At 35.8% G+C, this 13627-nt stretch overlaps 2 protein-coding genes across 2 annotated transcripts in view; both read left to right on the top strand.

Moving 5' to 3' along the window:
* LOC140166285 (uncharacterized) overlaps nucleotides 1–11941 on the top strand; it is a 45439-nt gene extending 33498 nt beyond the window's left edge. The window contains exons 7-8 of the mRNA XM_072189697.1: nucleotides 6434–6760; nucleotides 11688–11941. The gene's annotated coding sequence lies outside the window, so the exon portion shown is untranslated. The remainder of the gene's footprint in view (nucleotides 1–6433; nucleotides 6761–11687) is intronic.
* Nucleotides 1–13627, top strand: part of LOC140166846 (fibronectin-like) — a 69991-nt gene that overhangs the window by 569 nt on the left and 55795 nt on the right. The window contains exon 2 of the mRNA XM_072190335.1: nucleotides 6434–6760. Coding sequence (XP_072046436.1) covers nucleotides 6434–6760 — 327 coding nt within the window. The remainder of the gene's footprint in view (nucleotides 1–6433; nucleotides 6761–13627) is intronic.

A 13627-nucleotide genomic window follows, 5' to 3' on the forward strand; every position in this document is an offset into this window, starting at 1 on the left:
AAATGTTTTTTGTGTTTCAAATCGGACGAGTGACAAGCTCTAATTACGTCATGATGTAAACAACGTAATTATCATTAATAATTAGGTAAACCCAAATATGGAGGTATCCAAAAGTATGCTAATTCAAAGTTCAACGAATCAGAATACGATCCTGGTATCCAATTCTATGCAAATGAGTTGAAGGAGCTTACGTGAACATGTACACTAATTCTCATCTAGCTTCACTAAAAGATCTTTGATATTAACACAATATCTGGTCCATGGAGGCCAAAGGTGGCATATTTGAAATTGAGATACAAGGCAAAAATATGACCATAAAAAACAATAATATACATAAGAAAATAGACATCACAAAACTTCATAACTTTAGAACCAAGTATGTTAGTCCTTTGGTGTTGTCAGTATATGATAGCCTAATGTTTGTTTAAGGTAACAAGTAACTCAATTTTCAAAAATGCCTCCCAAAAATCGCACTCGAGGGCAAGCAAACAATATGTTTGTTTTTTTTTTTGTCTTTTTTTGCTACTACTCAAAAAAATTAAAGGATCACAATTATTTATTAGCATATTTCAATATCGGTATTAAAGGTGAACCTCATTGAAAATAAAGTTATATATCAATGGAAAGCTTATGTCAGGAAGCAGAAAAGAATATTTTTTATTTGCATAGCGTACCAGGGTAGACATAATCTCCATGCAAAGATTGGATATTGGCACCCCCTAAATTACAAAGCGAAATCGTTCAAATTAGGCGCTTTCGTTGATGGCGTCAGCCCAGGGACACACAGTTACTTCCGGGTTTGATTGTAAACACAATGTCCGTGTATTACTGTGGCATGCATCGGGCCAATGCACAATTCAGTCATTGTCAACTTACCTTACATGAAAAATGTCTTCAATAAAATAAGAATAACATGAAGGAAATATCATTATCAAATCAAGAATGAAGTTCCTGAATAAAGTGTGTGGATTTAAAAATGGGAAAAGTGCTGGCGGGTGATTTGGGATAGGCCAAGCCATCCACGATTTGCATAGGGAATATTACAGTAAAGCACGAAGAGTGGAGATTCGCCGAAGAACCGGAAAGAAAACAGATTGCAAAAAATAACTGCTAGTGCTACCAGTTCAGATCGTCACACCAAGTTGAGATGAACTTATCACAATGAGAAAATGAAGGAATAGAATAAGGTACATGTACAGGATTTTGTAATTATTTCTTAGCTTTACAACCGGTCATGGCGGTCATGTATGATAAGCGAACACGTATATAGATACATACGAGATGAGCTCAGTGACTGACTGAGTCTCACTCGCCGAGTGTTCAGTATCATGACTGTACTGTACTTGCAGACAAAATGACCGATTTGATATTGACATTCTGATATTTCCAACTTATTGCTACTTCATCAGCAAAATTTATTCCTGTAAATGTTCCAAATATAAGGGAGCGATTGATCAAATCTGCTGAAACACCCCATGAGACACGCGCATAAGTGCTGAGGGCCGAAGCCCGAAGCGAGTCGCTGTGTTTGTGCATATCCGTCCCTTCAATTTCTTCAGCAGTGCTAGCAATTTACGCATCGTATTCGGTAATCCATAAAACATGAATGTTTCACTTTTTCAGTACCGTACACTGATTGTACTATCATTAAAGAATCGTGACACAAGTGACAATATTTTAATTTTATTCAGATTTCAGAATTCCATCAAATAATGGTCTACTAAGCCTAAATTGTATTTATTTTATAATAAATCAGGCGAGTATCTGTTTCTTTCAATCGCGATTGTGTGGAAAGAATGTATTACATAATGCGCTAAATATGAAAACCTTTATATGGGCTGGATTTGATGAAATCGGCGGTTTTTATTAATTTTTTATTACTGCAAGGCGATATTTTTTTAAATCAGATATTTTAAAATGAATCAAGGATAGGGAATGTCACAAACAAGTATTTAATTTGTTATTCGATCATGTTTATTCAGTCCATGACATGAACGGTAGCAACAAGCATTTGCGCATGGGATTGATCCCAGCGCGAAATTCAAACTCAATTACCCAGTTATACCCAGCCAGTTATGACTGATTTTGTCAAAAATTTACGGAAAATTTATGTATTGACAATAATTCTATTATTTCTAATATATATAGAAGGAGCCAGCAACTTGAAGATTCCTCTAATTTCAAGCTTTATTGTGAAAATCAGACTTGCCGGGCAGCTTGCAATGTACAGGAAGCAAGTCTTGTTTACATGTTTCGAGTAGGATCACGTGACTGCGAACCCTGAGCTTACGTCACGAGCATTCCCAAGGTCATAGACGATTGATTTGGGTGCTTTTTGGTAGCCTTAAAAAGACCAAAAATTCATTCATTTTTTAATTTTTCAGCTTTATTGGCCATCAAAAAATCGGAAAAAATAATTTTTAGTATCCTGACATCATAAGCTTTCCATTGATATATAACTTTATTTTCAATGAGGTTCACCTTTAAAATTCCAAAATCAGATGAGTGTCATTTCATTCGGTAAGGCAACAAAAAGTGTATGTTAATTTGGCCTCAATCAACCATCCCTAATTTTGAAAAATGGGAAAAATTGTTTTACTGTACAAAAGAATACAGTAATTTCTGAAAATCAAGAAATACTTTTTTCCAGTCTATTTTTTTTTTACATTCTAATTGACAAAAAATACATGTTTTTAAGCAAACTTTGTCACTTAAAACCTTGTTTTACATGTAAATTAAGCACCACAATATAGCATAATATTGTAAGTTACATATAAAAAAAGAGAGAAAAATAATTGACCAACCAACCTTTTTTTCCAAACCATGTGAGGCCAAACATACACTTTTTTGCCTATATGTTCAGGGACTGTACACTACAGGTGTCCCAAAAAAAAGAGGCCAATCATTGCGCCCTCTTTTCTCCTATTTCAGAAAAAGTTGATCAAGTATATGTAAAGAAGCCTTTACCCGTTAGCTTTAATAAACTGAAACAATTATTTCAATTGGCTCATAACTTTTGAAGATATGCCCTTTTAAAGAAATGTATCCCTTTTTCACTGTGTCCATGGAGGAGGTTTGGCTATAGATTGAAAAGTGCATATACCAAACCATGCAAAAATATAAAACATTCCTCGATGATAACTTTATAAAATAACAACTTTATTTTAGGGAATGGGGTTTACCGGTCGGCTTAAGGGTTATGGATTTTGTTATGTGTCATTAATTTGGGCGAAATAGATGTGGGATGGGACTTCTTTTGCTATACTTGCAATTACTTATGTTTTTCTCGGTTATTTTATGCCTTTTTGTTTTATTATGTTTCTTACTTTATTATTTCTTGCTTTCTTTTTATTGACAACATAAGTGATTTCTATTTTTGGAATAAAAGGTAGCCCTGAAAAGGGGTGTTTAGTTTGTCTTTGGTTCTTTTGAAGTGAGTTTACTGTGCTGCTCTGCCCTCTACCTGGTGGCCTCCTTGACAAATACAGGTTTCAGCCCTAGTCCTCATTGCATCAATTGCGCTGCATACCATCCTTGTGCGCCGGATACTTGCGAATGCAGCAGTAATACACATAGGCGTAGATCCAGGGGGGATTTATCCCACCCCCCAATATCTTGCCAGGGGGATGGTCCATATAATCATCCCCCCAATGTTGACACCTGAATATGGGTTTCTGACCAAATTAACCTCATATTTGCCCATTTTAGCCCCAAAAGTGCAAAATTAGCTTCAAAATAGCAACATTTGCACCATATACTTATTATGTCGCCAAAAGGTGCTGGATTCACTATACTTTAAGATATTTTCCAACCCCCCCCAATGTCAAAAAGAAATCTACACCACTGGTAATACAGGGTTGCGAAGATGTTTGAAGCTAGCTGGTGATCCTCGCTTATAGTGAATGCTTTCCCAAGCCTAATGCTATTATCTATCCATGTCATTAAGGGGGTACTACACCACTGTCCAATTTTGTGCCTATTTTTGCATTTTTCTCAAAAATCATACCGCATTGGTGAGAAGTAGTAAGATATGTATATTATATGGGCAAGGACTACAACTACTGCACTGGAAATTTTATTTCAGCACAGACAACAGTTGTGGAGTTACAGTCAAAAATGAGGGAACTAAATTTTCAGTGCAGCAGTTGTAGTCCTTGCCCCTATAATATACATATCTTACTTGTTACCAATGCACTATAATTGTTGAGAAAAATGCAAAAATAGGCACAAAATTAGCCAGGGGTGTAGTACCCCCTTAACCGTGGGTTTCGTTTAAATCTTTGATGTAGCCAAACCTCATCCGTGGACAGAGTGAAAACGGGTACATTTCTTAAAGAGGGCGTATCTTCCAAAATTGTGAGCTGATTGAAATAATTCTTTTGGTGTATTAAAGCTAATGATTTAAGGTTTCTTTACATACCAAAATACATTTGATCAACTTGTCAAAAATAGGAGAAAAAGAGGGCCCAATGAGGGGCCTCCTTTTTTTGGGACACCCTGTATATGAAGGGACTGGAATTGACTTCCACTCATTGTACTATGCGAGTTGCTGTTTTACTAATTATCCTCAATTGAGCAAGAATGATACATTGATCGAGAGACCCTGGTATGAATCCCAGCTCAGTTATAAGGCGGTTGCATGGCTTGTCTTACACCATGCAAATGGAACCTACATCCGCTTGACCCAAACTCCTATGCCTCCTGAGAATCAAATGGTGCGTCCCTTATAATACATCTTTTATTTCTAGCTAGATGGCTCATTGGTGATGTGGTCCCGGTCACCGCACTCCGTGCATCCGCGGGTATTCATGCTCGTCGAAAATTTCGCGAAATAAGGGGGGGTTTCAAATGAAGAAACACGAATCCCTAAACACAAAAAAAAGGGGTGTTTTTTCAAACAACATGTTCGCAAAATTGAAAAAAAAAGGGTATTTTCATCGAGCAGCCTACACGTTTTTGCCAGAAAAGGGCATATTAGAAATATCGTTTGTGTTTTAGCGAAAATAGGGTATTTTGAAGGGCAAATAATTGAAAATCGCTAAAAAAAAGGGGTGTTTTTCCCCTAAAAACTTCGCGAAATGAGATGCAAAAGGGGGTGTTTTTTAAAGTTCACCGACAAGCATGAATACCCGCGGATGCACGGAGTGTGGGGACCGGGGATGTGGTTTATAGTCCAATCCCACACAGCGTAAGCACCCCGATGTCTTTGTGGTTAGAAATCGCCATGTTAACTATAACTATAAAAATACAATAGATGTGGTGATTTTTCTATGAGGTCAGGCAAAAAATATGATAGAGAATTTTTTTAGAGTTGTAAAGGGTGAAATAATGATTTTTAAATCAAGAAAAAATAGGAGGAAATATTAACAAGTTGTATTGTAAAATACAATAGATGTGGTGATTTTTCTATGAGGTCAGGCAAAAATATGATAGAGAATTTTTTTAAATTGTAAAGGGTGAAATAATGATTTTTAAATCAAGAAAAAATAGGAGGAAATATTAACAAGTTGTATTGTATCAGTTTCAAGTGAAAAAATACATCTTAGTGTTGATAAGTATCAAGAAATCTCAAATTTGTTAGCAGGCGAATGTGTATCCCTTATTCTGGTCTTATAAAGAACACGCCATGCTACATCTTTTATACAGAAATGCGCCAGGAAATGATTATATATTTATATTAATATGAAAATAACCCATGCCCTAATGGATTTGTGCATCTATAAACCACTTGACATTGTTTATCAACAAGGGCGAGGGACTGGTCTATCGATATGCTTGAACGAACCACTGCACTATTCACCGGCTTTCGTGTACTATATGAAATGTGGTGGGCAATTTAAAATACATTTGCCCTGAGCAAACTACGATGCATACGCACACTGCAGGGCAAAGAACAATGGAAATTGCCGTAATTTGCGCGCATACTGCGGGGCAATGACATCACATGTCAAGTGGTCTATTAGGATACCTTTTGTGAGCTGATCTAGTAATATCATTTGCAGAGTACATTGTACATTGTTTGTATATGAAATACAAAAATTGAAAGCTTTTACTTGGCAGGTTATTCTACAGAATAGTATTCAACCAGAGAGGATATCTTGCCCTTCCCACAATCCTTTGCAACATGATATATCACCTCATTTCATCAAATGACATGTCTGTTACTTTGTACAGGTTCCATTTGTTTTCATGTTGTGAATAAACTTGCTGAACATGGGTCAATAGTCATGAAATAAACAATCGGGATGTGCACTGTTCATCGAGGTACCATTTCTCCCTATCGACGTACCCATGTTATAATGGATAGCAAATCAGTACAGAAAATTCTAATGGAAGCAATGCATTGTGGGAGGGGCAAGATATCTTTTCTGGTATTAAACACTTGTGAGGTCTAATAGCTTTAGAGAATTATTATCTCTTTGTCTGTCTTTAGCACCAACTGGAATTGCATCAGGCAGTATCACCACAGTAACGACAGAAACAACAATTGAAGTGTGCTGGGATAATCCAAGCGGCGGCTCTGATCTAGTGGAAATCACATACAGTCCATCTATTACCGGACTCACCCCTTCACCTGCGTTTACCGAAAATGAGAACCAGAGATGTTTTACCCTTGTGGGTTTGGATCCTGCCCAGCAATATTCTATTACCTTGACAACCCTACGATGCCCTAGAAGAGGGGATTGTGAAGGGGTACCAGAGGCAGATTGCACCACCAATGGAGCACAAGGAGCAGCCGCGACAGTTTTGGCTACTACATGTAAGTACTCTACTGCAGGGATTAATCTTGCAGTTTTCTTTCAAATTGGCATGGCTTCAAAATGCCTTCAGTCAGGTCCAATCAAAAATTAATGTGAACCAATTTAAAAAAATAGTTATTTAATGTAAATAACAGCATTGTTTGACATTGAACTCTGTTTTTTTTTTTTTTTTTCAATTGGATTTTATGGATAGTTACCAAGTGTATCAACTCATCAGTGCCATGGAACTTTTCAAGCGAACTTTTCACACAAACTAGGCCAGGGCAACATATTAAATAATGACTTTCCAGTAACTCCATGGCACAAGATATTCAGACCTGGGTACCTTAAGGAATAAGGATGGGCATAAATGATACATAAATGAGTTGACCTATGATGCCCTCTGTTGTTTCAGTTTCAGTTTCAGTTTCAGTTTCAGTTTATTTCACCTTTAAATAATTATTACAGAGTAAAGCAAAATCATATGGTAGGAAACCAAACAGAGCAGAGCTCGACAATTTTTGGCCACCCTTTACAATATTAAGTTAAACATTCAGGACGAAACACAATCAAAGCGTATGAGGACATAATTATGTGCAGACAAAGACCGGACAGGACACGTGAGACAGACAATGTTGGCTATGGTTTAAGATTACCTATTATACATAATAGTAATAATAATTTTAAAATTACATGATGAAACATTACACAAACTAACGAGATTATTTATAACGAGATAATAACTCAGATTTGTACTTATTTTTGAAGCTTGTCAGAGTAAGTGAATTTTTGGTATTTAAACTAATATTGTTCCATAGTATAGGCCCTTGTCGTCTAACAGTGTTACGGGCTAAATCATTTTAAAATGATGAGCTCTATACATTTCGATGACCTAGTATTATATGCATGAATCGTACTAGCTTTAATAAAATAATTTGAAAAAATATCTGGTAAAAGATCATTATAAAATTTATACATGAAAATTGCTTTCTGCAGTTTGTGGATATCATAGACTGTGAGACTATTGAATGAAGCAAAAAGGGGCGGAGCGGGGGCAAGAAAGGGAGAATTTGAACACAATCGAATTATTCGCTTTTGCTTAATGTGCTTTTTTTTTAAGTTACAGTTCTTTTGATCAGCCCAAATAATATTACAAGAATTAATGTGTGGCAAAACCGAACGTATATATAATGTAAACAATGTTTTTAAAGGTAGGACATGTCTGAGCGAAATAAAATACCAGAATATTTGGACACAATATTAGCTATATATGTTGTGTGGTGGTTCCAAGTAAGGGACTCATCGAGTGTGATTCAAGGAATTTAATAGAAGAAACCTTTGAAATTGATACATTGTCAACATATATGGCTGAGTTGTGATATCTTGATTGCTGAATCTGTTTTTAAAATAAGGTATTTTGTTTTATTTATGTTGAGTGATAATTTATTTGCCTTAAGCCAGTTGGAAATGTTACATAATTCTTGATTTATTGTGTTGATAAGATAGGTAAAGTCTTTATGGGAAGCCAAGAGATTAGTGTCATCTGCGAAAATTATAAATTTGAAAAACTTTGAGGCGTAAACAATATCGTTCAAATATAGGATAAAAAGTAAAGGACCTAAAATTGAGCCTTGAGGAACGCCGCAAGTTGAATGAATTAATGATGATTTAACGTTATTAAATGAAACATACTGTGGCCTATTCATGAGGTAGTTCCTGAACCACTCGAAGGCAACGCATGGCGCATACATCGTAATGAGTTAGTTTGGATAGAAGAATGTCATGGTTTAGCGTGTCAAATGCCTTGAGAGGTCCAGGAAGATACCAACACTGTGCTGATTGTTATCTAAGTCAGTGACAATTTTGTTGTATGCATCCATAATAGCCATAAAAGAAGAATGTTTTGGGCGAAAACCAAATTGGGATTGATGCAAAATATTTAAACTTGAAATAAAACCATATAATCTATTGTGCACAACTTCGCTCAAGAATTTTCGAAAAAACAGGGAGGACGGATATTGGCCTATAATTGCAAAATTTGTGCGGTCATCGTTCTTGAAAATAGGAATGACTTTGGCCATTTTAACTGATTTGGGACAATGCCGGTGGTTAATGACAAATTAATTATATGAGAAAGAGGAGAAGCTATGATTGTGCGTGCGTATTTAACAATATCGGGTTGTATTTCATCAAAGCCACTACTTTTACCCGATTTGAATGAACGGCAGATATCTATTATTTCCTCAGGGTCAGTTGGAGTAAAAAACAGAGAATTATTTGGGGAATTAATATTGTGCAGAAAAGTATTTCATGCAAGGCAAAATAACATAAGACTAATTCTAACAGTGACTGTGTCTATGAGCGTGTTTATAGTGAGCCAGATTATCCGGTATTTAATGTATAAGTACATATTATACGGTATTGGTCTCCAGTATAGACAAATCCATTTTCACGCATTCCTACACCTCAATGGCAGCCATAGCTGGGACCCCCCTTAGGTCTATCCCACCTAAAATGTGAAATGATGTGGCCTTGGCCGGGATATAAAACTGCATTCCATCACCCATGTTACACGTAGACAAAAGAAAGATGAAAGTGTACTACACAATACAATTCAACATCGATTTTTAAGCGGTTTTAATCCACTCAACTGTGCAGTAACAACACCAGTTTGGTGCAGACGGGTCCCAGTAATGGCTGACTGAATTCTGACCATCACTTGGCTCGATGGATTCGTCTATAAACAGACCAATACTGGTTATTGCCGCACATATTATACGGTATGGATATCATTCGAAAACGATGGCTATTGCAGTATAATCTTTCCGTTCTTTTCACTCTTAAGGTAGGTCTTAACCCAGGAATTATGGAAACTTTCGGGCCTCATAACTGCGAAATTGTTGGTCTAAAGTATATAAAAGTATACATATTTAGAATGGCAAAGACTTGATAAATTCTTTTTAATATATTCCTCTTGTCATGAGGATTCAAAAATTAGATTACATTGACCTATCTATGACTTATCAGTCTGGAGGTATTAGCAAAATGGTCGAAGGTCAACATTTGAGCTCCACTTGGGTCAAAACAGAAAATATCCTCAGATTTTTATATAAAATTGGATCAATTGAGCCCCTGTTTGTTTATTGGTTAAGCTATGAGTCTTAAAATATGTGACCCGCTCTAACAAAATCAGGAACAAGTCACATTTTTGACATTTCATGATTTGAATGATAATGTAAGCGCTAGACAAAAGGTTTTAAAATGATGCCAAAGTTATACAAATAGCGTCAATACTTTTCAAGATATGGATAATTTTGTAAATGATACCTTGATAATTTTGCTAAATTGCTATTCTGAGTAATGGGCCAATTTTCTGCCTACATGATTGAATAGGGATTATCATATACTTCAACTGTTAATTATTGATTGAATAAATCTCTTTTTAATAAGTACTTTCAAGGATTTGAAAGTCCACTAAGTCCCACAGTACCATGAAATTAAGAATTCCAAAATTTGATATTTTTTATGGTAATGTCATCTTTAAAGGGCAATAACTCAAAAACATGTCTGGGGACTTGTTCCAGGTTTTGTTGGAGTTGGTCACATAATGGACGAGACTGTCATACTTGTCCAATATTTTAAAACTCTTAGCGAAATCAATAAAATATTGGGAATATAGCATCCAATTTAATTTGATCATTATTATGCTTTGGATCCAATGTTTTCATACATTTGGATTCATCAGAACATAATAATGATGAAAATGATTTCAAATTGTTTGTCTTGTTATAACACACCTGAAGCACACCCTATATCAACATAATACATGTTGACAACAGCACTAGATGCAACACTGAGAGTTTGGACCACCCTATATCAACATAATACATGTTGACAACAGCACTAGATGCAACACTGAGAGTTTGGACCACCCTATATCAACATAATACATGTTGACAACACCACTAGATGCAACACTGAGAGTTTGGACCACCCTATATCAACATAATACATGTTGACAACAGCACTAGATGCAACACTGAGAGTTTGGACCACCCTATATCAACATAATACATGTTGACAACAGCACTAGATGCAACACTGAGAGTTTGGACCACCCTATATCAACATAATACATGTTGACAACAGCACTAGATCTATGCAACACTGAGAGTTTGGACCATTTCAGTCATTTCTAAGACCTTTGCAAATTTAACACATTTATTTCATCATCACTGCACACATCATTAATGGATACCCATTCCCCATTCCAGAAAAATACAGCACTAATTTATTTGGATTAAAAAAAATGATCTTGTTTTGCAAATGAAACATTTCTAACTGGCAATGAGATTCTAATATTTGGTCAATTTTTGGAAATAATCCAATGGATGGCATCTGGAAATGCATTTTAGGGCATTTTCGCCATTGTGCCAAGTCTTAGAATGTTGTGACTACAATTGAATTCTTTCAAATTACAATAATATTAAAATTTAACTTTTATTGTCAGTTAGAACTAACTAAAGGATTAGGATTTAGCAATGATTTTTTATTTGCAAAACGAAATAATATATTGTTCATTCCAAAAAATTGTTGCTGTATTTTTCTGGAATCAGAAGTCAATATTTGCAGTGACAATGTGTACATCGATAGCGCCATATTCTGAGTTAACGTTGTGAAGGCATTTGTATTAGGCCAAAAAAAAAACATGTTTGTTTCCTGTAGCAGGTCAAAAAAGTCAAATTCAAAATGCATTTTTTTTTAAATCCATAATTGCAATTTTTCCTATTTTTTTGGTTTTTTTCTTTGAAAAGTGAAAAACAAATTCTAATGCGCAACATAAGCTGCGCTACAGGAAACAAACTGGATTATTTTTGCCTTATCCCATAAAGGTGGAAGCACATATAAATTTGTAACTGTTCTTTTAACATGATTTTTCTCTCCCAGTGCCTGGTGTTCCGGAGATTGCAACATAAAAGCGGTTACTGGCACAACTGTCCGCATCTCCTACAACGAAGCTCCTCTTGCAGACTTGTACACACTATCGATATACAGTAATAATAACCAAGTTGGATCGACGGTTGGAAGAACATTGACTGACGCAAGATCATACACCTTTACGAGTCTGACGCCAGCTACACAGTATGAAATTCGAGTGACACTGACTGGTGGAAACTACCCTCATCAAACTTGCTCTGTTTTCACAAGTAAGATATTTTAAGTTTGTTCGGCTTATTTTAGGCGGAAAAAATGAAATTGCAGGCACGCAGTTGGGCGCAATGCTTATGCTATTTGTGCGTTGTGAAATGCTTGACTGACGCACGCACTGTGAATTTACACGAGCATGAGTTGGGACTTTATTGACGCGTGCAGCAACAAAAGCTGAATAATTTCCCTCTATAAGCTGAACAAACTTTAACTATAGGATTTTCTTTAATTTATCCAATAAACACACCCCCAGGAGGTATGAATTTCAAATGTAATGAACATATTAGGCAGTTCCATTTGAATTGTATACACCCTCTGAGAAAGATTCAACCCTGAATCTTCTTCAAAGGGTGGGTGAGTTTTAAATAGACCTGCCTAATGTGTTCATTCCATTTGAAATTTTATCTTCCCCCCTGTGGTAGATATATCCCAAATCTTCCACAGGGGTAGTGTGGAATAGTCAAATATAAGAAACTGTTCGGAACATACAGTTCAAAGTGCAAAAAATTAAAACCACAAAAATTTCATGCTTTCATTTACAGTACTGTGTTTTTCATGTGGAGGGAAGGTGTATGTATGAATACTTCCTATATAGTCACATTGGTTTCTGATGTCTCAACATATACTCCAGTCAGGCTATTCCACTTGAAATTCATACACCCCCATATTGAAGACATGTCCTTAATCTCTCACTCAGGGAATGTGAATTTCAAATGGAGTTGCATGGATGGGTGACTCCAATTGAAATCTACACACGCTGTGTATAATTGAAGGTGGAAGCTCTATAGTCCAAAGGTTCTTTATTCCGACGCTTCTTTAGTCCGACGCTTCTTTATTTCGAAGGTTCTATAGTCCGAATTTTAAAAAGGGTTCCCTAATCCGAATATTAAAAGAGGTTCTTTAATCAATTTTAAAACAGTTCTCTAGTCCGAATATGAAAATAGGCTCTATAGTCCGAATTTTAAAAAGGGTTCTATAGTCCGAATATGAAAATAAGATCTATAGTCCGAATTTAAAAAAGGGTTCTATGGTCCGAAATTGCAAAACGGTTCTATAGTCCGAAACAGATACCGTGTCTTTAGTCCGAATTGGTAAAAAGGTTCTATAGTCCGAATTTTTATAACATTAACGTATACTACATTTTGAATACAGAACAAACAAACAAAATGGGAAAGGGAATTAAAAAATATCGAACAAAATCAAGAATGAAACAATGAACAAATGAATTGAAGAACCAACAAAACGACGAACAAAAGAAGAACGATTCTGAAAAAGGTATACGAAAGAAAGAAAAAACAACGAAAGACAGAATGAAAACAAACACAAAAAAGAGACAAGCAATACCAGGGCCAGCCGCCATCACTGCCAATTGCATGCATGTTACCCGCTCGCATCCTTGATAAAAGCCAGCCAGGATATTTTACACCCCCTTCAAATCGCAAGATAAAATCACACTATTCTGTAAACAAATTTGTTTTAGACAAAAGCCGCAGCATTTACATGCATCGCAGGATAGCGCTATTAAAACTAGAGCTCAAATACACCGTAGAGTGTTGAGTCCCTTACTAGTATATAATATTATAACGGAATGAATAACAGATAAAAATTATGAAAATACCATCAGAATAAAGATAAATGTCAATGTATGCTACGGAAAATATCCAGAAAAAGCAACCATG

The sequence above is a fragment of the Amphiura filiformis genome, chromosome 12 (genome assembly GCF_039555335.1).
Source record: "Amphiura filiformis chromosome 12, Afil_fr2py, whole genome shotgun sequence".
Classification (NCBI taxonomy): domain Eukaryota; kingdom Metazoa; phylum Echinodermata; class Ophiuroidea; order Amphilepidida; family Amphiuridae; genus Amphiura; species Amphiura filiformis.